The sequence below is a fragment of the Pelodiscus sinensis genome, chromosome 5 (assembly GCF_052426305.1).
Source record: "Pelodiscus sinensis isolate ZL-2025 chromosome 5, ASM5242630v1, whole genome shotgun sequence".
NCBI classification, from domain to species: Eukaryota; Metazoa; Chordata; order Testudines; family Trionychidae; genus Pelodiscus; species Pelodiscus sinensis.
Genome location: NC_143056.1, coordinates 17802730 through 17828975, shown reverse-complemented (window position 1 = coordinate 17828975; position 26246 = coordinate 17802730). Strand labels below are relative to the sequence as shown.

The following is a 26246-nucleotide window of genomic DNA, read 5'->3' as shown; positions in this document are numbered from 1 at the left end:
ATATGCAAATGAGAGTGTGAGATATGCAAATGCATGCTCCATTTGCATATCTTCTGCCAAAAAAAACCATGCAGTATAAATCTAGCCAAAGAAAGCTCATAAAGATGTTCACCTTCTTTATCAATGAAAAAGGGATGTGCACACTGTGGGTATGTCTACACTACATGGCTCCATCGACAGAGCCATGTAGATTTGTTTACTGGGCATAGGAAAATGAAGCGGTGATTTAAATAATTGCCGCTTCATTTAAATTTAAATGGCTACTGCACTGAGCTGAGTAGCTGTTTGTCAGCTCAGCGCGCTAATCTGGATGCTCCGTGGTTGACATCAAAGGCATTTGTCGACCTTCCCGGTAAACCTCATCCCACAAGGCATACCGTGAGTCATCCTGTGAGTGCATCTACACTGCAGCGTAGCTTGAAACAAGAATATGCAAATTGAGGTATGCAAATTGCATATTTTATTTTGATCTTATTCCGAAATGTCCCTTATGTCTCATGGAATGAAGTTTACAGGGATGTCGGAATAGTGAGCCTGAAATAATGGGCTTGCTGTTAAGACACAGGATAGCTATTTTGGGATACTTGGTATCCCAAAATAGCGTTGCAGTGTAGACGTAGCCTGATTGTTCTCCCCCCGATAACAATTATTTACACTGGGGTTGATAGTAAACAAAAGTGTTTTTATTAAGCACAAACAGTAGAATTTGAAGCAAAATGCAGGACAATGTAGCACTTTAAAGACTAACAAGATGGTTTATTAGATGATGAGCTTTCGTGGGCCAGACCCACTTCCTCAGATCAAAAAGTGGGTCTGGCCCACGAAAGCTCATCATCTAATAAACCATCTTGTTAGTCTTTAAAGTGCTACATTGTCCTGCATTTTGCTTCAGCTACCCCAGACTAACACGGCTACATTTCTATCAGTAGAATTTGAGTGGTTGCAAATGAAAACCAATAGATCAAAGTTACTAAAAATGAAAAGAAAATGCATAGCTAGTTCTAATACACTAAAAAGCTTATTGCAAATGTACCGTAAAACCTGTTCTTATTTCAGGCAGGCCTTCAAATAAAAAATTATCTTTTTCTCTGACTTGTACCCCAGCTCTCTTCTTGGGTGTATCATGCCAGCCAAAGACAAAAGGACAGATAGCTTCCCATTGCTTAAATAGACTTTTTCCCCTAGGCGGGAATCTTTTGTTCTGCATCCTTCCTTTTTCCCCTCTCACTCCTTCCATGGAAAATTACCTGTTCAAACAGGTATCCCACAGGATAGCTATTTTGGGATACTTGGTATCCCAAAATAGCGTTGCAGTGTAGACGTAGCCTGATTGTTCTTCCCCAATAACAATTATTTACACTGGGGTTGATAGTAAACAAAAGTGTTTTTATTAAGCACAAACAGTAGAATTTTAGTGGTTGCAAATGAAAACCAATAGATCAAAGTTACTAAAAATGAAAAGAAAATGCATAGCTGGCATGGTCACATGTCTTCCCAGAACTAACCACTGCTTGGACTTCAAGGACAAACAAAGAAGTTCTCAAGTGGTTAAGTTGACTGCCCAATTGTTAAAGCTTCATAGCACCATTGATGGCTCTCATTTGCACTTTTAAAACCATAAACAGTCTCATACTTCATATTTCTAACTTTACATACAAGAATGACACATGCACCAAAACACAATATACGGAAGTAGCAGATTGTAACATTAACATTGATAGGTTACATGAGATATTTTGTCCAAAGCATCTTTGAGTTATGCATATTTATATTCATAAGCCAACTCCATAAACTTTAAACAGTGGAGGAGGGGGGCACTTGGCAAGCACCAAGCATGAGAAACCTACAAACAAAACAGAAAGGGAACTCATCAGAAGAAAAAACAATAATTCAGGCTGCTGACTGCCTGTCTTTTCCATCATCCCATGCAGGAAACTGCAAAATCCTGCTGCTTGCCTTATGAAACCAATCAACTCTCCATGAAGAATTATTTCTTTAAACATAAAAATGAAATCAATCCGGGTTACAATAAATGGCTGCTATTTAAGAAACCACATAATATAACCAAATATCCTTGACCTAATCTCACCAGGCAGCATGGTATCTTCATTGCTGCACTTACTAATTACAGCTGCCCAACACCAATAATGAAAACACACCTTTCAAATTCTTTTCCGGCAAAGATTTATACTGCACAAACCCTGGGTGAAACAGGACCACCCCCACTCTCACATTGATATTTGTTGTTTTAATGAGGTTATAAATGGCTTAAATTAAAAACAGCCTTATGATTTAGACTACATCATAGAAAGAAAATGACTATGCTTACTCTTTCATGGCATATCTGGAAGAATGAATTCAGCAAAGAATGGCATGTGCTTCCTTACAAAACCTGCAAATGCAAATTAGATATTTTAGGGAATTTCATAGTACTGCCATTAAGTGCCAGGCTGGTATAATAGGAATATAAAGTCACTATAAAAATACACTATATTGTAAAGTAAAAAGAGATAGGTCCAGATCCTCAGGAGCTATACAATGATGCAGCTCCATAGGCCAATACAGACCTGCTGAAGATCTGCTCCTATCATGGAGTTTTAAAATGTTAACATTGCGGAAATCATCCATTAACTCCTCTCCCCCTCAAAGGGTGCGTCTACACAGTGCCCTTAACTTGAAATAAGCTACGTAATTTGAGCTATGCAAATTGTGAGGCTTATTTCAAGTTAATTTCGAAATAGCTTATTTTGAAATTTGGCGCTCTCTACACAGCACCAAATTTCTAAATAGAGAGCTATTCTGAAACATCCCTTAATCCTAGTGGAAGGGGTTTTACAGGGACATTGGAATAGCGTGTCTGTTCTTTCAAAAGCTATTTTGAAATAACGGGCGCACTGCCAAAACGCTATTTTGGGAGACTGCAAGTATCCCGAAATAGCACCGCTGTCTAGATGCACCCCCAAAAAATTATAGTCTGATAGACAGGATGGTATTCAATAGGGATTTAGGGGTTGCGATGCTAACATCACAAAACCTATTTTTTATGTGCCGAGAAAAATCTCAGGAACAACAATGCAATCAACAAGGCTAAGGTAGGTGTTGCACAGGGTAGCTTGCCCCATGGATGGGAGAACACAGGATCAACCCTGATTACTGGATGATCCCCAACTAAGAATCAGGGGATTCTTGTACATAAGGAGCTAGGTTTGATGCTGGGGAGAGCTTTCCCACTGGGAAAGAGCTGGAAGAGAGAGAAAGAGCAAACATGTGCATGAGCTAGCTCACTCACTTGCTCTTGCAGCAGTACGGAAAAGGTCAGAGCACTAAAAAAAAACAGCTTAGAAGAAAAAAGTAAGTAAGTACATTTCTTCAAGCAGGGAGGCCTGAGAGAGGCCCCAACAGGCATAGAGGCTGGAATTGGGGGTGTTTGCTGTATCCCAAGGCTTGAAGTGGTTTCCATCACATTCAGGGTTTACAGTTTGGCTCACTGGCTCTCAGTACTTCTCCCCTCTCCCCACCCCCCACACAAATTGTTCCATAACCCCTGGCTATGGGTTAAAAGAGCTGTCCTAGCTGGGCAATACAGGGTGCTGGGTCAGAACTCTGAGTAGAGGGTGGGACTTGGGTTCCCTTATCGACCACAAGGAGGCAATGCACACATCCTCTACAACAGTGTTGAGTCCCCCAAGGGGCAGCCGGCCGAACTGAGGAAAAGCCCCAGAAAGGGTGGAAGGACTTTTGTTTCCATTTAAAGGCAAGTTTTGACTCCTAGATTAGATGGAGAAGGTGGACTAAAAACCATGGCTCCAGTGGAAGGCTGAGTTATCAGGGAGAGAAACCACCAAAGCAATGGAGGGACTGTCAATGGGGGGCACTAGCTAGGTGCTGCTAGGCCACAAACACCCACAGCAGCTGCCTAGCTGTGTACCCATTCAAAAGCACCCTTAGGTGAATAGGGAGCGAGAGGAGGTCCACACAAGCCAGCATGCTAGGTGGCTCCCTGCCTAAACTAGCTAATGGGAGATGCTGACTGTAGGAGCGTGAATGCCTCACTCTACATAGCCCAGGAGTAGGCCCATTGTCAGGGTGCCACCACCCACCTTAACTCTTAGCTCAGTGATTAGAGCAGTCAGGCTCCCTGAATCTCTCCTGTTGTCCTCTTGATACATGAGGGGTTGGAGCAGGTAAAACTGGAGCCACGGTCTCCCCCTCCCTGGTAGGTGATCCTAACTACTGGGCTACAGAGCCATTCCTCTTCCTTCCCTTGCCCACATTCACAGAACAGTCATTGAGCAGAGAGAAAGAGGGTGACCCACACCAGAATCTCCCACTGCTCTGGCAGAGTGGGGGGAGAGAGGGGGAACGACTGACTCAAAGACTCCTCCTCCCAGCTCTGGGCCAAATGCTGTAAGGTGGGCTCCTGTTCTGGAGGCTGGGCTCTGGGCATGCCTACCAGCTCAGGCAGTTGAATGTGTCTTCCCTCACGCTGTGGATTGCTCTGGGGCGTAGGCAGGAGACAGACCTCCAGAAACTTAGAGGGAGACAGCAATGGGGGTGGCCAGAGACAGAAATGCAAGTGCTCAGGGTGGTTTTACCCTGACAAGCTTAGGTGCTGAATGGGTTTAGGCACCTAGGGTATGTCTACACTAGCCCCCTAGCTCGAACTAGGGAGGCTAATGAGGGCGACTGAAATTGCAAATGCAGTGCGGGATTTAAATATCCCGCACTTCATTAGCATGTTCCCAGCTGGTCGCCATTTTGGAAATTGACTAGCCCAGAATAACTGCCCACGTCTACACGCGGCAGTGAAACGGGAGTTTGAAATAAAGCCCTAACTGGAATTAGCTGTTATTCCTCCTGGAATGAGGTTTACCAGCTAATTCGAATTAAGGGCTTTACTTCAAACTCCCATTTCACTGCCGCGTGTAGACACGGGCAGTTATTCCGGGCTAGTCAATTTCCAAAATGGTGACTGCCTGGGAACATGCTAATGAAGCACGGGATATTTAAATCCCGTGCTTCATTTGCAATTTCAATCACCCTCATTAGCCTCCCTAGTTCGAACTAGGGGGCTAGTGTAGATGTACCCCTACTGAGCTCAGTGGGGACCAAAACTGCGACTTAGGTGCCTAAATACCTTTGTGGATCCCACCTTTAGGTCTCAATGCTGCAAATGCTTGTGCTAGTGAGTAACTCTATGGCCCTGAGCAGTCCTTTTTTTGTTCAATTGAATGACTAATGTGCTGTAAGTGTGTGCAGGACTGAAGCCTCTTGCTAGCTGTTAAACAGGCTGGGATATAACGTTGGCACACAACACAGTTGGAATATACTCTGGGGCTGGAAAGAATATTTAGAGTGAAGGGAGGACCTAATTCTCCCTGCCACTGCTGTAAATCAGGAGCCAGCAATGCCTTCACACCCCTGTAAAGCTGGAGTAAGTGAAAGAACCAGGCCCATAAGCTGTAATTCAAATGCAAGCCAACTACCAATAAGCTGTATTAACCATTCAAAGGGGCAGAGGTCAGACTTTCAAAAGAGGCTAGTGCTTGGGGAGGGGAGAGAGAAACTGAGACTCCTCTAAAGGGCTCTGTTTTGCAGATGGCAGATGCTTGGCATTTTTTGAACTCCAGGTCCTTCTAAGGCATCTGAACTTGGACACCTCAAAAAACAAGCAACATCCCCAATTCTGTTTGGCAAAGCCGTTGATAGAAAATAACCCCCATGAAAAGAGGGGAGGGGGACATGGACAAAGAAATCAATCTAGAGGAAAGAGGACAGACATCTTCAATTTGAAGCTCACAAAGAAAGTTATAAAATACTGTGTTGATGGCATTTGATTCCAGTTAAGACATCAAGTTTTTGCTACTAGAGAGGCACTCTATTGATGGAGTTGTGGGGAACAAGTTGGATGTGGTGGTTGTGGCTGGGAATTAGACAATTTGGAGAGGAAATTAAATAGATTAATCTTATAACAAAATGCCTAGCTTCCCAGAGATTCCCTGTCCGGCTTACTTAATGCTCCAGTTAAGGGTTTAATTGTTAAACAGAACAAATTCACTTACTGTTAACAGTAAGACTTTATATTGCTTATTATTTGAAAAATGTAACTTCTGTCAAAATGGGGTATAGTATAATATGGACTGTTCGTATTATAATAGAAAAGCTTTACACCGCATACAGACACAAGAGAAGTGCCCCAAAGAGATAATTTGGTCATTCTTTTTACTGTACCCAGAGGAGGAGAGCTCTTCAACCAGCAAGCCAAAATCTTTAGCCAGGATCTTTGAGTATTAACTTGGTCCTAAATAAGTAAGGTGTGATGTGAGATTGTTAATGTTTTATTGTAACCTTGCCTTACTAAAAAGTTTAAAAAGCAATTGAGCTGTAATTTTGGCAGCGGCCTTATGAAAACCACGGTGTAGGGCTCAACTGTGCATTCCCTGCTAGAAGATAATGAGTGTTCTGAATATATGAAGAATGCCAGATCAGACTTCTTCTAATGTCATCTTCTAAATGTCCACAGATTCTTTCTTCTGCCTCTGGCAGGAAGTCTGGGAATCCTGGCCTGAAAAGTGAGAGAGCTCCCAGCAACACGTGATTCAGGACACTATGCAGAAGCAGCCAGTACCAGGACTCTGAAGAAGTGGCTCTCCTACAATTAAGAAAGCCTTGTTTTCTGAGATGGAATTGTCTGTGTCCACTGGGTAGCAGAATGCAATGGTGTGGAAATTCACTTTAGAACACTTGACCTGTTGGGAGCCTTTACTAATGCTTCTGAAAGTAAGTTACTTAAAAGTGAATGAAAGAATCTGGGGGATTGGTGAATGGCAAATATTTATATAGCACCTCTCTTGTAAAAGGTCTCAGAGTGCTCAGCAAATTTACAAACTTCCTGGCTGTGTCTAGACTGGCAAGTTTTTCCACAAAATCACCTGATTTTGCGGAAAAACTTGCCAGCTGTCTACACTGGCCACTTGAATTTTCGGAAAAGCACTGACGAGCTCCTGTAAAATCATCAGTGCTTTTCCGGAAATACTATGCTGCTCCCGTTCGGGCAAAAGTCTTTTTCCGAAAGACTTTTGCGCAAAAGAGCCAGTGTAGACAGCATAGTACTGTTTTCCGCAAAAAAGCCCTGATCACGAAAATGGCGATCGGGGCTTTTTTGCGGAAAACCGCGTCTAGATTGGCCACAGACGCTTTTCCGCAAAAAGTGCTTTTGCAGAAAAGCATCCTGCCAATCTAGACGCGCTTTTCCGAAAATGCTTTTAACGGAAAACTTTTCCGTTAAAAACATTTTCGGAAAATCATGCCAGTGTAGACATAGCCCCTCTGTACACAAAGCTTGCTTCAGCCATCCTGTTATGGAGTAGATATGGCAGCCTTGAAACAGCGCACTGTAACATCTTTTACTTGTAACAACATGAAGAGTTTGTGGCTCCTTAAAGACTAAGGGTATGTCTACACTACAAAGTTAGTTCGAACTAACGGACGTTAGTTCGAACTAACTTTCATAGGCGCTACACTAGCGCTCCGTTAGTTCAAATTTAATTCAAACTAACGGAGCGCTTAGTTCAAACTAGGTAATCCTCATTCCACGAGGATTAAGCCTAGTTCGAACTTACTAGTTCGAATTAAGGGCTGTGTCGCCACTTAATTTGAACTAGCGGGAGGCTAGCCCGCCCCAGCTTTCCCTGGTGGCCACTCTGGCCAACACCAGGGAAACTCTACTGCCCCCCTCCCGGCCCCGGACCCCTTTAAGGGGCACGGGCTGGCTATGGTGCCCGTGCCAGGTGCAAGCCTGCCAGCACCCAGCCAGCAGACCCTGCACCTGGCACGGATTGAGCCAGCCACCCGATGCCCCCCAGCCCTCCCCCTCTTCCCAGGACCAGGCTGGCGGCTCCTGGGAGCTTGCCCGAGACAGCAAGAGGCGGGCACCTGCCTGGCCTAGTGCAGACATCGTGGACCTCGTCCACGACCTCCGCACTAGGCACAGGAAAGTGGCCGTCTAGGGCAGGAGAGCTGCTAGCCTGGCCACCCAGGAGCAGGTGTGCAAGAAAATCAAGGTGGTCCACTGAGACCCCCGACCCTGAGCCCTGAGCTTACAATGGCCGTACTGGGTCAGACCAAAGGTCCATCTAGCCCAGTAGCCTGTCTGCCGACAGCGGCCAACCCTAGGGACCCTGGAGGGGATGGACCGAAGACAGTGACCAAGCCATTTGTCTCGTGCTATCTCTCTCCAGCCTTCCACAAACCTTGGGCAGGGACACCACTCCTACCCCCTGGCTAATAGCACTCCATGGACCCAACCTCCATGACTAGATCTCACATCCCTTTAAACTCTGTTCTAGTTCTAGCCTTCACAGCCTCCTGCAGCAAGGAGTTCCATAGGTTGACTCTTTGCTTTGTGAAGAACAACTTTCTGTTACTAGTTTGAAGCCTGCTACCCATTCCTTTCCTTTGGTGTCCTCTAGTCCTTCTTTATGGGAACTAATGAAGAACTTTTCTGTATGCACCCTCTCCACCCCACTCCTGCTTTTAGAGACCTCTATCCTGTCCCCCCTCCATCTCCTCTTTTCTAAGCTGAAAAGTCCCAGTCTCTTTAGCCTCTCTTCATATGGGACCTGTTCCCAACCCCTCATGATTGTGGTTGCCCTCCCCTCTCCCAGCCTCTCTCTTCCCCTCTCCCACCTCCTTTTCCTAGTCTCCCCCAGTTTTGTTCAATAAAGACAGATTCCATTTTTTAACACAATTGTCCTTTATTTTGTACATCAATAAGAAGGGGGGCTAGGGAAGGGTAAGTGGAAGGAGGTGAGGGAGGAATGGGGTACGAGCCCCCGATGGGGAGGACTGGGCTGGCTCTGCGGTCTTCTGGGGGTGGAAGCTCTCCTGCAGCCCTCCAATTGCTCCCTCTCCCCAGATGGCAGCCTGCGGCAAGTGCAGCCGGTCTGATGGCCGAGTGCTGTGATGTGCCCAGTGTGGGTAGTCCGGGCAATGCAAGCGGGGCACCCCTGAGAACTGTCTGTCCGGGGTGGGGGTCGGGACCCTTTAAGCACAGCCCTCGGCTAGCCTGAGACAGCATCTCCACGCTCTAAGTCCTCCTCTGATGCCCTGCCGGCACTGCTTCCGGCCATCCTTAAGCCTGGTTCAGGGTCCACTTAATGTGGACATGCTAGTTCGAATTAGCAAAACGCTAATTCGAACTAGTTTTTTAGTCTGGATCCGTTAGTTTGAATTAGCTTAGTTCGAATTAACTAATTCGAACTAAGTTAGTTCGAATTAACGTTGTAGTGTAGACGTACCCTAAGAGATTTATTTGGCCATACACTTTTGTGGGTAAAACCCACTTCATAAGATGCATTAATCAGAAGGGGGTTTTACTCATGAAAACTTATGCCCAAATAAATGTTAGGCTATGTCTAGACTGCAGGCTTCTTTAGAAAGAAGCTTTTCTGGAAGATCTTCCAAAAAAAACTTCTTCCGAAAGAGAGCATCCACACTGCCAAAGCACATCGAAAAAGCGGTTTGCTTTTTCGAAAGATAGCATCCATTCAGTGTGGACGCTATCTCACATTTCTGCTGTGAATACTATGGATGGATTGGCCACCAGGGCACCTGTGTTCTTTCCTCTTCTTTTGAAAGAACTCCTTCTTCCCTATCCACACACGCCTTTTTCCGAAAGAGCTCTTTCAGAAAAAGGTTTCTTCCTCACAGAAGGAGGTTTACCAAAATCAGAAAAACCTCTCTGTTCTTTCCATTTTTTTCGAAATAACACGATTACAGTGTGGATGAAAGTAACTTTTTTGGGAAAAACTCTGTAGTGTAGACATAGCCTTAGTCTTTAAGGTGCCACAGGACTCTGCGTTGTTTTTGCAGATACAGACTAACACAGCTACCCCTCTGAGATTTATTTGCTATCTACTTTATTGATGAGTTACCTAACAGATTGCCAACCCGGGGTTGCTGTGGCCTTATCATTGTCTCAGAGAACAATTTTTTGAAAGAGGGATCTGAGATAGCTATACTCAAACCCATTATGACGTTCTACATTGTATGCAGGACTTCAGCTAGATCAGTGTAAATTAGAGCAGCTTTTGGGAGATCTAACTTAAATGTGCCTGCCAGCAATAACACTGAGGAGCTGTTTGGTAGCCAAAAACAGCAGGACTACAGCAGTGCCAGAACTTTCAAACCAATATAAACATTTGCTAGAAGTATTCCTCAGGGGCTGTATCCACTAACATTTTGCTCCCACTCTATCACTGGAGCAGCATAAAGGGGCTATAATGCAATGTATAATTAGGCCCTGTATGTCTGTCTGAACTTTATTAAGATAGAAGCAAGGATCCAAGGAATAAGGACTCGGGTAACTTCTATATTTTGTACAATATTGACCACACTGATGGTATTCACTGGTGGATTGGTGTGCTCACACTCAAAATAATAACATCCATATAAAGGCACTAACCCTATAGAACAGTGGTGGGCAATATGCAGCCCACATGCTGTATGCAGCCCTTCTGGGCTTTATGTATGGCCTGTGGGAGATTTTGTCGACTGTTGCCCATGTGCAGGGTTGCCAGATTCTGCTGGTATCCATCCACATAATTTTACTCCTACTGGTATTACTAAAATGACATGCACATAAAGCAAGGGCATGGGAAGTGAGGTACATGCTGATTCACACATTGATTGTGAGAGCTGTGTGTTCCCTCAGCACCGAATTAAAGTGCTGCTATATTTTAATTGGCACACCCTACACATTCTAGGAATGCTAGTACAGTTACTACACTACATTTTCTTGGTTACTACAATCTTGCAGCCCACTGAGATGAAGGAGACTAGCCCACTCACTAGCCTAGGTTGTCCATTGCTGCTATAGAGTGACAAAAACCTTTTTATAGATATAAACTAACAAAGATTTGCCTAGATGGCAAGTTCGTGTAGCTAAATAAATTGTACCACTGTGGTCCTATAGGGTGATTAGGCTAATACAGAAACTTTTCAAGTGTCATTCAACAAAAAGTGATAACACTTAAGAGTTAAACTCTGCAATACTGAAATCAACCATAATGCACAACAACCAAAGAGTAAACTAAATAATGTAGTAAAGTCTATTTTCATTTATAATGGCCTTGTAATAAATTATACCAACACTCCAAAAATGCATAAGCAGATATAAAGGGCCAAAGAAAATAGCCCTAAAAGTAGAGAGTTCTCTACCCTGTCCACCTACAAAGAATCTACTGCCAGCTAACCTGCTAGACTACATAGATGTATTTTGCACGAGGCCTGAAAGGTCACAAAAGGCAAGGGTTTGCCATTGAGAATTAGGGATGTGGCAGTGTAAACGGTACAAGCGGTTAACTGATGAGCCTGAGTAAACACTTTTAAACATCCCTGATGAGATGAGAATGTCCTGCTGCTTTTTTAAAAATGTACTTTGATCCCCATTAGCCACAAACTGACCCGTTAACCACGCCCCTGACTCCCATTGGCCACATGTCTGGAGGTAACACTCTGGGGGCAAGATGGGCACATAACCAGAAGTAAAAGGTGTCATGTGACCCCCTTCTAAGGACTTTTCCCACCACCCTCCTATCAACAGGGATTAATTTGGCCCTCACCAAACCCCCCTCATGCAACTATCCTGCAGTTGCATTAACCCAATGTGTGTGACATTAACTTGGGGGCGGAGAGACTGGGGGAAGTGTTCCCTCAGAGTTCCCTCCCATGAGCAGAATGAATTTTTTGTTGTACACCAGTACTGAGTTCATATGGCTTGTTTGGATGTGCTACTGTGGCACCCAAGTTATTCATAAATATCTCATCAACCTCTACCTTTTCCCTCTGCTGCCATGTCTCCTCCCCTTGCTCCATTAGCTCCCCTGGTGCATGCTGCCCCCCCAACCCCTCACCCGCCTCTGCTGTCCTGACTCCTGCCCTTCTCACTGCCCTCAGCCCTCCTGAAACCTGCCCCCCTCCATCAGCCCTTCTCTGCCCCCTGTGCCAACTCTTCCAGTAGCCCCACTCTGATCATGTGAGATACCCCTCCTCATCCCCTCTCCTAACACCTCCCTCTACACACCTACCCTGCCTCTCTCCTCTGGTGCTGGTCCCTCCTCTGCAGGTGTCTGCCCTTCTGCTTCACCCCCAGAATCCCCTGGCACCTGCACCTTCCCTTAGCCCTGCACCCTCCTGGTGCCTCCCCCTTCCCTCACTGCCCCTGCACCCTTTTTCAATGGTGCCCACCCCCTCACCACCCTCTGCTCTCATTTCCCTCATGCCCGTGCCCTCACACATGCCTTGCTCAATCCCTGCCTTCCTCATGCCTACCCCTTCTTTCAAGCCTTCTCCCAGAACCTCTCCCTTTGCTCCCTAGCCCCCGGTGCCCTTACCCTCTCCTCTCCCAGCATCACTCTGTCCCCACTCCCACTGACACCTCCCTTCCTGCCCTTTTCCTCATTGTCTCCACTTGGCCCCCTGGCATTTGTCTCTCCTCTCCTCTGTCCCTTGGTGCTTTCCCCTTTCTTCTCCTGACCTGCCCCCTCCCCTCAGCACAAACCCCTTCCTCTTATTTTTCGCCCTTCCCATCCCATCCCCTCTGTTACCTTACCTTCGGCTTCTGCTTTCCCATTTGCGGGGCTGGAGTCAGAGCCGGCCCAAGCTACAGGCCGGCCAGGCCTTAGCCCAGGATGCCTCAGGGTCACCGCACTGTGCAGCTGGGCTGGGTGGATGTGCCCCTGGGCGTCTCAGGGGCACCACACCGTGCTGCTGTGCTGGGCAGGGGTGCTCCCGGGCACCTCAGGGGTGCCACACTGTGCTGCCGTGCTGGGTGGGGGTGTTCCCGGGTGCCTCAAGGGTGCTGCGCCATGCTGCCGGGGGGTGCTCCCGGGCGCCTCAGGAGTGCCGTGAGGTGCTGCCATACTGGGCACTCCCAGGCGCCTCAAGGCCACCGTGCCGTGCTGCCATGCTGGGCAGGGGCGTTCCCGGGCACCGCGTCGTGCTGCTGGGCTGCGTGGTGCTGTCGGGCCGGGTGGGGCCCAGGGTGCAAAAATGGCTTGGGCTAGCCAGCCCAAGACATTAGAGTGTGCCTGGGCACACCCGGCACACCTTGTGCTCAGGCCTATGATTCTAACCAAGCATTGTTGCTGCAGGAGAGAAAGTCTCAGGTACAGCTGGATTTTAGATCATGTAGGTTGTGGGCTATATCTACACTGCTGGGTTTTTTCCTGCAGAAGATATGCAAATTGCACTCTCATTTGCATATCTTCTGCCGATCCTTGTTGCGGAAGAGGTTTTGCCACTAAAAAGCCCCGTGTAGACGGGGCCATTTGTCAGAAAAAAACCCTTTTTCACAAGATCCTGTAAACCTCATTTTTTGAGGAATAAGGGATCTTGCGAAAAAGGGGTTTTTTTTCCTGACAAATGGCCCCATGTACATGGGGCTTTTTAGCAGCAAAACCTCTTCCGCAAAAAGGATCAGCAGAAGATATGCAAATGAGAGCGTGATTTGCATATCTTCTGCCGGAAAAAAACAGCAGAGTAGACATAGCCTTGGAAGAGAATCAATACATTGAATTACAGTTAGTCACAAGGCATTTCCCAGAGAAGAACTCAAACATTGATTAAAGTGGGCAATCATACTACAACTTATGAATAACTAAGTTCTATTACTCCTTTTAGAGTAGGGGAGGAAGAGGAGAAATGCAGTCTCCTCTCTCACTTGTGCTATAGCTTATTTCTTCCTCCTTAACTCTTGCAACTTACAAGGCCCTTGGGATTTACAATCAATGGCTTTTCCTGCTGGTAAGCATGATTATTTACTAATATTCACTGAGTGCTAATCACTGTATTAGCTAGACACGAGAAAGGATGCCAGGATTCAGTTGTGACCAGTGTAAATTGGGGTAGCTCCACTGAAGTCAATGAAGTTATTTATATTGGCTTTGGTAGAAGTCATATGTTATATGTAACACCAGTAACAGTTAATCTGGCTCATGGTGTCCTCGGTGGCCAGTCACTGCCATCCTGTGCCTAGGTGTCCGGTTTTGAACTTGACAGTCCAATATTTGAGCTTCTGTTTGGGAAACAAATTGAGAAAATATAAATGTCTGGTATTTTCTAAAGAATGTAATGTAGATTGCAATTTAATGTCAAGTGTGTCCAGTATTTTTGTTGAAACCATCTGGCAATCCTACCTGTGCCACCATTTGCTGCTATAAGTAGTTGGTTATGTCCCTAACATAACAGAGATGCTTATGTAGGCGCCTGGAAACTACATGGGGCCTGATTTTCTATGGTAGGTACTAAGCATCCACAGCTCTCATTGACTTCCTCTGGAGTTGTAGGCACCCAGCACGTCTAAAAATCTGGTCCTTCCTTCTACCAGCATCAGCACAGAGCTGGCCTTAATTGGTGCCAGGACTGAGCTGTGGCACCTCTACACTTAGCAGTTCAAGCCCTGGCACTTCTGGGCTTGCTATGTCAGTTACCGAAAAACAAAAAAACAAAAACCAACCCACAAAAAATTACTTGAGCCCCACCACATCTTTCATTGCAAATTAAGCACTGGCTGTATTATAATAATGGGTGGCTCCAGTTTTCCTTCAGTAAGAAATAGCTGGCTGATTGCTTTCCATAGTAGTGAGCATCAGTGATTTTCTAGTTACCTTCATAAATCACTACCAACAACATATGTTTTCCTGAACTTTTTCTTTAACAGCCTCTTATTCCATTCACAAACTCTCCAGATTACTCCAATCCCTTGTCGATCACGCTTGGATATGTTCCTTCCAAAAGTGCAGCTAAGTAGGATAAGCATGATTTTAAAATGTATGTTGAGAGGAATTTCAGCCTACTCCACTAAGCCAAAGGGAGGAAATTTATGCAGAACAACTAACCCCTTGCACCCACACACCAATTGTGTTAACATAGAGCTTGGAGCTATGGTCCCAGAACCCTGCAGGACTGAAGGTCTAAGAACCTGTTAAGTCTGAGCTCTATTGCTTTCCCATGTCCATGTGGCCCAGTTTGATTTGGGTTTCCAGAAGTCTTCTTGATGTATCCCAGAGCTCCTTGGGGGCAACCTGGAGGATCAGGAGCTGCTGTCTGTTGGTTTCTAGTAGGCCAGGAGGCATCATAACTCTATTCTTAATTCTGACATTGAATTTGCTCCATTTATTTTATAGCCTTGCAAACTGGTGATAATAGAGTCTACAATACAGAAGTGTTGCAAAGCTTAATTAATGTTTACAAAGCCCACTGGGAACCTTGAATAAAAGACACTATAAAAGAGAAGTATGTTACTATTATTAATATTCATTACGAATGTAAAAATCAAGTACCCAGCAACCAGATTAAGATCTGCCTACTGTGGCATTACATCTGGTGTGGAGATACCAGGGTAGAGGCGCCTTTGAAATACCAGTGAGAGCTAGACAGCTTTCTTCTGCCACATCAGCTAAATTTGGCACAGCAACCAGCTACTAGCCTGCCAACTGTTCAGGGCAAGGTCTTCTGCTGCCGACGTTTTCATTAGCAAATGGGTGAAAGTAGATGCGCACCCTTGCGTGCCCTGACTTGTGCATGTGCAAGGAATGGGTGTGCTCAAAGCAGCGGGGGTTGCACGCAGGAGCATGTGGCCAACTTCTTATGCACATTGGGCAATGTGCCTGCGAGCAAAACCGTCCACCCCTGTCCTGTGTGCGCCCACGCTGTGGACAATGCAGGCAGATTGCAGTCCCAGGGAAGCCTCACGCACAACTCGCTGCATCAGGGTAGTTCCGAACTCCTAGGGAGGTGGGAGGGAAAAGCCCTGCCCCTCATCACGTCCTAACTCCGGGCTGCGCTTGGAACATGCCAGCTCCCTGCGCGCGGCTGCACCCAGCTCCGCCGCGCCAGGGGTCACCGCAGAGGGGAGGCGGCTGCGGGCACCTTTAATGTGTAAACCAGCTTGTCAGCTGACCTAACCTGGCTCCGCGCTCCGGAGCGGGCGGCGGCGGGCGAGCCGGGCTGGCGGGGGGTGGCGGCCGGGGTAGGAGCCGCCTACTGACGTCTAGAACCTGCTGTGCAAGTGCAGGCGGCGCTGCCTTCCCTGGCAGGAGAGGGACGGAGCCCGGCGGCCGCTGACAATGTGCAACGCCGGAGGAGCGGCCCGGCGGGCAGGCGGCCCGGCTAGAGGCAGGCGCTGAGCCGGCACCTGGCGGAGGGGCTGGCAGGGGGAGCAGCCGGCCGGAGCAGGTACCGGGAGGCCGGGCCGGGGAGAGCCTGCGGGGATGGGAGGAGGCTGGCTCGGCCGCCGACAGGAAACAGCTGATCCTCAGTGGCTCTGGCCTGCGGCCTCCGCAGCACCTGGCTGGGTTGCAGCGCCCCAGCCGGGCAGGCCTGCGTGCGGGGAGCGCGGGGCAGTGAAATGCGGGGCGGGGGGGCAGCAGGCAGGGCAGGAGGCTGCTGCCAGGTCGAGGCGCTTGGGCAGAGCGATCCGCCCGGCGGGGAGCCCCGGGGGACGGCGGCGCCAGCCCCTTTCCACGTCCCGGTGGCGGCGATTGATCGCTGCGGGGGGAGCTGTCTGCCCGAGCTCCAGGGGAGGCGGAGAATCCGCGCCCCTTCCCCGGCTCGGCTCTGTTCCATTCCGCGCCCACATCATGATTTGGGGCAGGGGGGTAGTCGCTGTAGCCCCTTCCCCAGCGCGGCCCTCTCCAGACAAAGAGCCCCAGTCTCCCCTCCAGCCCCCCCGCCTCCCCATGACTAATGGGGGCCGTCCCTCCCCCGCTCCGCGAGCCCGCAGACTGGAGGGATTGTTGTCGCACCTTCTTAGGGTGGTGTTTTCCCTGGGTGTGGGTGGGTGGGTGGCTGGCAGCAGCTTTCTAATGGTGGCGGATGATGGAGGGAAATGCGAGCCAGCCCTTTTATTGGCATCCGTGGCCACCACACATGCAGTCACCTCCCCGAGCCGGTTGTGTTCTCAATCTCTGCCCCTCCATTGTGTGATGGATTTGATCACGTTAGCAGCCAGTGTGCGGCTTGTATCCCCCCACCTCTCTCCCTTGAAAAACACTTGCATGTTTCAGCAGGGTTAGGTGGCTTTGTGCTTTTTTTTTCTCTTCTTGTCTAAATAACCCTCCTCTCCCCCTAGAAATGTCCTTAACATAATAAGCATCAGTTTCACCAGTCTCTGCTGCTAGGGATGAGAGCTGATTAAAGATACAGCTTCTCTCCACTGAATCTAGCTAAGGGGAGGGGGCAACTTCAATTACTCCTCTGACTTTCTGCATTGTGGGCCAATCGCAGCTTGTATAGAGTGTTTGTGTCCATCCTCCTAGCAACATAGGCTCATTGCATGGCAATAGATGCAAAATCTAGTGTGGAGAGGTGGGCTGTGTTTCTTTATCCCTTAGCTTTCCTGCAGAAGAGCAGTGTAACAGCACAGTCTTTTCTGTCTGGGGTCCCTGGATATCCTTTTTGGTGTGAATGCAAGGCCTCCTGGCGTCTTGCACGTTCCGTGTGCATCTGTGTTTGAATGGCATTGTGCTTGCTCAGGTCACCGAGGCTGTTTTGTCTAGGCTACAGGTGACAGGGAGTGGATTTTTAAGTGACATGCTTTCTGCAGGAAAAGTCCTTCCCGTAGGTCTGCTCTGCAGTGCTTGCAGGTGGCTTTCTCTGATCTTTCACACCTTGATGTTTTTATGTTGCCAACAAGGGATGGAAGGACCTAGTGTAACTCAAGGGCTCTCACAGGTGCTAAAAAAGGCAGTGAAAGAAGACACAGTAGTATATGCTGGGGGGAGGAGGGACATGTGTTGGTAGAGCTTTAAGCACCTACTGTGCTGTGTGGGATGCAGATGAAATCAGGATCCATGTCTCAAGGAGTTCATAATCCAAGACTGATCACAATCAGAGCCACTCTCTGAGCCTCTCAAGGCAAGCCCTAACCCTATCTTGGAACGCATTTTAATGTGCTGTGGGTGGATGATGGCATTTTTACTGATGCAGGGTAGTGTTTATAGTCTTATCACAACTATGGGTTCATGTTGCTCATGCTAGTAATTCCATATCAACCTCAAAGCCAAGTTAGGCAAAGAGGATGTGCAGCCCAAAGTGCATAGCCTAAATTGCTCAATAACAAGGTGTATCTTTTCATGCAAATTTAGTATCAGGTGACTTTGTTTACATACAGAAAAAAGGGAATAGTAATATTTGCCTCAGGGCTCATGAAGTAGTCTTTGAGATGCTCAGAAGGAAGATTCTGTAATGCAGAGATCATGGGGCATGTGTTATGTTAAATGGTCTCTTCCCTTTCTTGCCATTAGTGTTGTTGATACATCCTGCTTTGTTAGATGGACCTCACACAGGCTACCTTCCAACCCTGATTACATACAGGATTGTAGAACTGCAGCAGACAGTGGCATAACTGGCAGGAATATAAGGATTTAATACTCACCTGCAGCTAAAAAGAAAACAAAACTTTGAGAAGAGGAAGATGGGGAGAAATCAGATGGGGAGAAAAAGGGAGTCTAATTAGTGATACATCCTTTTTCTTGAGGGAGGAAGAGAGAACAAGAAACCCTTCTCCTCCCCCCCCCCAATGCCTTTCTTCCCTATCTACTCTTGTCCAGGGACATAAGGAATCTAGTGGGAGAGCCCAAGCAGCAGACGGGTTTGCTGGCACGGTTGCTTGTTAGAAGTCACGCTCCGAGCTCCTCTATGCGCTAGTGTTGCTGATGGCTGAGCATTCATACTTTAGAGCTAGACTGGGATCTAAGAGTGTGTTGGGGGTAATGGGAAGTATGTAGCTGCACCGTCCTGGAGGAGAGTGGAGAGCAAACTGTGAAAGTTACACACTGTTCCCTGGTTCCTCCCACTTGCTGCAGGGGTGGGGCAGGGATGCAGTGGGCTACTGATAGCTTACCAGTAGGTTGCATTCTCCATCATGTACCAGTGGAGCTCCTCTGGCTGCTTCACTGAAGTGGGGAATCCAAGATTCTGCCCATTCTCTGTTCGTATGTGGCCATTTCCCACCCACCTGCCGTTCTCCTCCCCAGCCTTGTGCTGTGCCTGTGATGCAGGTACCCCACAAAGCAGGGTAAGAGGGCACGCTACGTCTCCTTACTCCCTGAGTCGGTATGGCTGGTTGTTACGGACCAGCTCAGATGTTTGATTATGGAGGTGGAAGAAGTATGCTCTGTGCTCCTTGTCAGTCTGGAGGATGCAGTGAGTTGCCAGTGCCCAGAGAGTACTTGGGCCAGAGAGCCTTCCTCCTTAAGAATATAAGGACATAAAAATGGCCATACTGTAACAAACCAAAGGTCTGTCTAGCCCAGTATCCTGTCTGCTGACCATGGCCAATGCCAGGTGCCTGAAGGAATAAATAGAACAGGCATCCATCAAGTGATCCATCCCCTGTCACCCATTCCCAGTTTCTGGCAAGCAGAGGCTTGGGACACTATTCTTGCCCATCATGGCTATAACCATTGATGGACTCATCCTCCATTGAGGAACCTATCCTTTATCTAGTTCTTTTTTTAACCCTATTATAGTGTTGGCCTTCACAACACCCTCTGGCAAGGAGTTCCGCAGGTGGACTGTACATTGTGTGAAGAAATACATCTGCTACTGTACCACCTGTGAACTTTGTATCCCTTGAGTTCTGGTAGCCATATATTATTATTTGTTTATAACCCTCCACAAAACTTCCTTAATGCAGTCAAATTAATTTCAAGGCTGCTAATTAACTTGCTTCTGTTATTGACCAATAACTTAACAACTGTGTTGTTTTATTTCAGGATGTTTAAAGGTTAAGTGCCAAACACCAAAATGAGTGTGACTTCGTGGTTCCTGGTGAGCAGCACTGGCATTCGCCACCGGCTCCCTCGGGAGATGATATTTGTTGGCAGAGATGAATGTGAACTAATGCTCCAGGTAAATATATTTTAATTCAGTTTCTTCTGATCTGGTAAATGTCTCCTGAAGATGCAGTAGATGCCTTGAATGTAAAATCAGGGCTCTAGAAGCTATTCCAAACCCAACCGTTACTTTTAAATAAATTCTCTATTTCATAAGAACTCGATATAAGCTAAATTTACGATACCCACCGAGGTTTGATGTACTTGTGAAAGCGCCAGTGAGCTTTTCTCCAAGGGCCCAGTGATTAGTCTGGGAGTCGGAGCTTTGTAGGCTGTAAGCTAAGTGACAGGAACAGATTAATAGTACGGCTCCCAAGGCAACGCGTCACCACAAAATTAAAAATTCTGTGCAAGGTATTTTAAAATGCGGCATATTTTATTTCTCAAAATAGCACAATTATTTTGATAATTTATTTTAAAATACCTGTGAGCAAGTATGTCTGGAACAACACAGCAAAAAGGGGTCAGGGAAGGTTTTTTGACCAGTAAGATTCCTTACTTGGCATATTGGCACATATTAATGGCTCCTCAGAGCATATGACAACACTGATGCTTCCATGCATGCCAAACACAGACAGCTTTAAGGCTGTGTCCACACAGCCAAGAAAAACCCGTGGCCGGCCTGTGCCAGCTGACATGGGCTCGTAGGGCTCAGGCCGTGGGGCCATTTCGCTGCTGTGCAGAATGATGGGCTCCGTCTAGAGCCAGAGCTCCAGGATCCTCCCATCTGCTGTGTCCTAGAGCCGAGGCTGTGCAGCAAGGAAGAGCCCTGCAGCCTGAGCCCTGTGAGCCTGAGTGGCTTGGCACAGGCTAGCCAGAGGTTCTTCTTTGCTGCGTAGACATATCCCAAAGAACAGGATGTCCTTAGGAGTAAAGTTAGGCTGTGAACTGGCATAGCACTGAAACAGCTGCATGTAGTTCAGCACCGGATTAGGAATCAGGAGCCTGGCACATGGTAGGAGCTGTCTGCTGGGGCCTCTCCAGCCCTGTTCCTCTCCTGCTCCGGGTACACTGCAATAGCGAGAGAGAGGGACAGAGTCTTGCAAGCTTGCGCAGCCCTGCCACCCCAAGGCGGGGACTTAAGTCACTCCTGGCTGGTCTCAGAGCCCAAATCAGACATACTCACTTGAGAGCGCTGCCCAGGAGGGACATGTAAATCAGTTATCCTGTGGGGAGGGAGTAAAATCTGTACTGGCCATTAACTCTGGGCTTATGTAAAGATCCACAGTTTCCCCAGGAGTTAATACTGATGCTCATACTGGGATGTGAATGGTTAACCGGTAAGCCTCGTCCTTAACGTGTGAGGCTCACCGGTTCCGATTATCAGGTAGGGCTGGAACAGCTCCCTGCCCGCTGCCAACAGGGAGCTGCTCCAGTCCCGGTGGCACCACCACAGCAGGGGCTGCTCTGACTATGCAGCCGGAGCAGTGCCTGTCTGTGTCATGCCCGGTGAAGTCCCCTCCTTTAATTGGTTAGCCAGTTAAACAGGATTTTACCTCCTAGCTCATACAGACACTATGCAAAAGAAACACAATTCCTTCCCTTGCTTCTGAATCTATTTTTTCTATAAATTTTACTGTATATACCATCTATGGATGCTTGTGATTTTTTTGTTTCTGTTCACATTTCATTAGTGCTTTTAGAGTAAAGATCCAAGACAGAGACTTAAAACAGACACTAATGTTGTTTCCTAAGTACAGAAACTTTAGCTGATGTGGTGGCTAGGGATGTAAGCAGGTAGTCGACTACCTGGTAAGCCTAAGCTTATTGGGTAGTTGAGTCGACTACTTCCTCCACCTCCCCCCAGCTGCCTCTATATCAGAGGCAGCGAGGCAGGGAAAACCAGAACTGGTGCTTGGAGGGGCATTTTAAAGGGGGATGTTGCGCAGTTGGAAATTAGCAGAACCAAGCCAAGGATGCTTATTCCCCGGGTTCAGGCAGCGCGGCTGGGGTTGGGGGGAGGGAATGGCAGTGAAATAAGCATACACTCGATATAAATCACACAGCGAGGGGACTTACAGGCCCTGTGCTACCCGCATGTGGCCACACATGAAGGGAGCCATGCAAGGCAGGTGTTGACCCTGCGCCCTAGCTAGGCGCTCTGGAGCACTCCACTCCAGGCATTCGCTTGCTTGTCATCTCCCCCTCTGCTTCCTTCCTTCCTTCCCCTTCTCTAGCGCCCAGGGAAGGGCTTTACAGTGACTCCTCAGTCTTTCCCTCACCTGAGCTCGCTTTCACCTTTGGGCTGGGAAGTCTTGGTCCTTATTTTGTGGCTCAGGCTGGAAATGCTGTTTAGCTCCTGACTGGAGCAGGGGAAAAGGTCCCTGGCTGCTCTTGGAGGACACTTTCCTCCTGCCTCCACTGCCCCCATGCACCCGATGCGGATTTATTAATGGCTGCATTGAACAGGAGCAGTGATTGGCATTTCCTAATGGAAATGGTGTCCGAGTTTTCCGCCGGCCGCAACGCTCCCGGCTCACCCTTGCCCCATCAGGGCCTGGAGGGGAGAGGCAGATTTTCCTCTGAAGTGGCCCCGACTTCAGTTTCCCAGACTCAATACATTTTAAACATGGGCACACAAACACAGGCTGCAAATTAGAGCAAACTGAATTAGAAACCAGGCCTGGGAGTATCTCTGTATCCCCCATACCTCCAGTCTGAATGCCCCCATCTTGCCCCTTAGCCTGGCAAACAAAGAGTTTCCTTTGATTTCTCAGACTTGCTATCATTTTTAAATTAATGACTCCGCCCCTGGCTAATCAAATCCACAAGGGTTGGATGGTTTGCCTGCACTGGGGCATCGGGAATAAGCCCAACCCCCTGTTTGCTTCCTTCCTTTCTTCCCTCCCCGGCTGGGGCTTGCTCACAACAAAGTTTGCAACCAAAGTAGGTTGCAATTTGGAACTTACAGGAAGCGAGCCAGCTGGGAGTGGCAGATTTGCTTGTCCGGCAGGTCAGGATCACACCCCACCCACACCTCACACCCTGATCGATTGGTGATGCTGGGCTTGCAACCGCAGGGAGGGGTGAAGGAAGGGGTGGGCGTGGGTGGCAAAGGAGGCGAAGAGAGGCAGGCGAGGGGCGCAAACCTTGCCCTAGCCCTGGGGAGCTTGAACCTTTCTACCTTACCCTAGTTCTCTTGACATTGATTTTTCCCAGTGTCTGTCTAGTTCCGCGGAGGTTGCAAATCAAAGGGGACATGGAAAAGGCTGGCAATTGAGGTCTGGGGAGCCAAGTCTGCACCATGCCCTCCGTGCTTTATCCAGCCACTCCTTTATTGTTTAGTCTCGTTTCTTTTTTCTTGGTTCCGCGGTCTGGGATCAAATGTAGCATGATTTAAAATGCAGAGCCGCAGCAGTCGCGGCTCTGTCCTGGCCCATGCCGGTCAGGAACCTACCTCTGCTGAGGCTCTGCAGCTTAAATGTAGTAGGAGGTCAGCTGTGGCTCCTACTGCATTTAAACTGCGGAGCTGCAACAGGGGTAGCTCCTGGACTGGTGTGAGCTGTGACCGAGCACTTTCCCCTGTTGACTAATCGTGTCATCGATACAAATTGTATTTATACCACGATTCATCAGTTATCCGCCTCTTAACACCCTTAGTGGTGGTGTGAACTAGAAGGCATCCTTCTGCCCTAAAAAGCTATTGTGTTACTTGCACAGAAACATGATTTCCCTCCCATCCCCCGCAGTGGGATAATCCCGTTTGTTTGCAGTCTTGGCCTTGATGGTCAGATGTTTCAGCTTAAGAATGCTACATAGTGTTGAACACGCATATGTACAAACTGGAGAAAAATGTTAACCAGGAATCCTTCATCTGAGGACTTTGTGGAAATTCAGAACCTAAATTATTGGGCTTTGACCTGGTTGAAACATTAATATTTAGATGCAGAAAACTCTTTGTTGTGTTCTGTTGTTGTTGTAGTTGTGAATGAACTGGGCTACAAAGAAGGGAAGGAGGTTTGTCTTGGGCAGTTTCAATAGAGGTTCCTGGACGCTGGTCCCCAGAGCATGGGTCATAGCAGCCTACAGTGGGGATTGGCAGTAAGCTAACTGTTGCACATTGGAGCTGTCGTTCTGTTTCCACCAGCTAAATAGTGTGAAGAAATGTCCTAAATGCTTTTCTGATATTTTCCTGTGCAAACATTTTTTGTAGCGGGTTCAGGGAGTTTGTGTGTTTGGGGATGAAAGGAGAGCTAATGGGTTCGGTTTCCAATCAGAGGAGAGGTGTCTACAGGCAGTCTATTAAGATGTGGTCTGTCTTTAACAGTGTTTCTCAATCAGTGGTACAAGTACCCTTAGCGGTACTTGAGAAAAGTCTGGGAGGTACATCAACACAACTGAAATGTGGAGAAAACTGAATTTTTGTTTTAAGTTTTACAGCGCTTTATTATTTTTGTACGTTTTACACCCCAACATTTCATTGCCTGCCCAGCTACAATTAAGTTGTTTAAACAAATGTGTTGCAATGGTAGAAAAAAAAATGTGTGTGTCTGAAAACTAGGTACTGCGGGAACTTTTTTTTTTTTTTTTTTGAAAAAGGGAAACTTTATAAAAAAAGGTTGAGAAACACTGGTCTGTAACAACACTGGAGAAACCTCCATTCAAACGGAAAACTAGCTGATGTGGGGACATTGATTTGCAGTTTATGAAATGGCTAGACTGGGTTTTCTAGAGTTTAGCACTCCGACATTTTTTTGTTTCATGGTGGGTCATTTGTGGGGGTTTCCCCATGACCATGCTTTTTTGTTTTTGTCTTATATTTCTGCGTTTGAGAGCGGAAGGTGAAATCTACAGAGGTTAAAAAGGTCCTAATGTTTTCTGTAGAGCTGTTTTGGACAGTTCAAAAAACCTGATTGTTCAAAAGGGCTTGAGTTTTTAAGTGATTAACTTAAGACCCTTTAAAGGCACCTGATTTTCATGGGCTGGGTGCTATGCACTTTCTGAAAATCACGTGTCTCTAGTTGGGCGCTCAGAAATGGACACCCCAGATCAGTAGTTGCTCTTAAAAATCTTGGTCACTGTTTCTTCCAGTGTTAGCCTATGGCAGAACTGGCAGACTGAATGGTAACCTGTGCAGTATTTCATGCTGAGGTGCTGTTCTGTGAGACTCCGAGCTGATTCAGCACCCCGTGCTGCCCTTTCCTCTCCCCCACTAACAGACTTTTGCTATCAGCAGCAAAACCTAGTAGAGGGGCCCTTTTAAATTAAAATCTGGTTCTTTTCCGTGGGCCTTCACAGGTAGGGGGGAATGAAGTAAGTGCCAAAGGATGTTGTGAGGAGGATGTAATTGTGACTGGGAATCTGGCAGAGTGCGAAGAGAGGAAGGTTTAAGGCCCATTGGTCAATGTTCATGTGACACATCATGCATGATCCTGCCTGAGTGCATTTTTTCACTGTCCTCTATAGTAAAAAACAAAAGACAGAACTATGTAGCACTTTAAAGACTAACAAGATGGTTTATTAGGTGATGAGCTTTCATGGGCCAGACCCACTTCCTCAAATCAATTTGTGGAAGAAAATTGGCATGACCGTATATACCAAAATGATACAATCAAAAAAAGTGCACACATATAAAACTGACAAATCAAATTTTAGAACAGAGTGGGGCTGAGGGGGGAAGTTTAGTGTCTGTGAGGTAATGACGGGTGATAACTGGGGAAGCTATTGTTGTAATGAAGACTTTGTAGTAAGTCTTTCTGTAGATCAGGTTACCCAATGAAACCCAATGCGGACTATACATGGCCCACCAGAGGATTTCATAGTGGTGGGCAATGTTCTCTGTAATCTTTTCCATCCATGTGCAGAATAATTTTTATGTACACTGAGGCATGTACATGTGCACCACCATAAGAAACAAAAACCTGTCTGTGGGCACTCCACTAATCAGCTAGGTGGCCTTTGAATTTCTCCTGAGCATCCACACAAAAGCCCAGCTTACAGGGAACACTGGTGGTGGGACTTGGGCTATCGGCCCCTGGTGGGTTGTTACCCTCCTGCATAATAAGGTTGGACACCACTGCGCTAGATAATATTTTCTCATTTTGGGCCGCACATAGTGGATTATTTTACTGGCTATTCACTTCTAGAGATATTCTTCGGAGCTGTTTTAGGTTCCAGACGAAAGGAGTTTACAGCACTCCTAGGCAGGTTAGAGAATTTTTGCGTTTCGCATGTGTGTTTGCAACGTTTCATGTGAACAAATGGAGGCTGGTGTTTAGACCTCTTGCTACAATGACTGTATCACAAAACCACTGTGTAGACTAGCACCAGTTTGTCTTAGGGGGGGCATAAGAAATGGGGGCATTGCACAGTTGCATTAAGTTTTATTAAGCTCCTCTGTTGGGA

General features: G+C 47.3%; 1 protein-coding gene across 1 annotated transcript in view; it reads left to right on the top strand.

The window, feature by feature from the left end:
- Positions 1-15739: 15739 nt before the first annotated feature.
- Positions 15740-26246, top strand: part of CEP170B (centrosomal protein 170B) — a 91760-nt gene continuing 81253 nt past the window's right edge. Inside the window, exons 1-2 of the mRNA XM_089778335.1 lie at positions 15740-16239; positions 19782-19917. Of these exons, the coding sequence (XP_089634461.1) occupies positions 19813-19917 (105 nt within the window). The 5' untranslated portion in view covers positions 15740-16239; positions 19782-19812. The remainder of the gene's footprint in view (positions 16240-19781; positions 19918-26246) is intronic.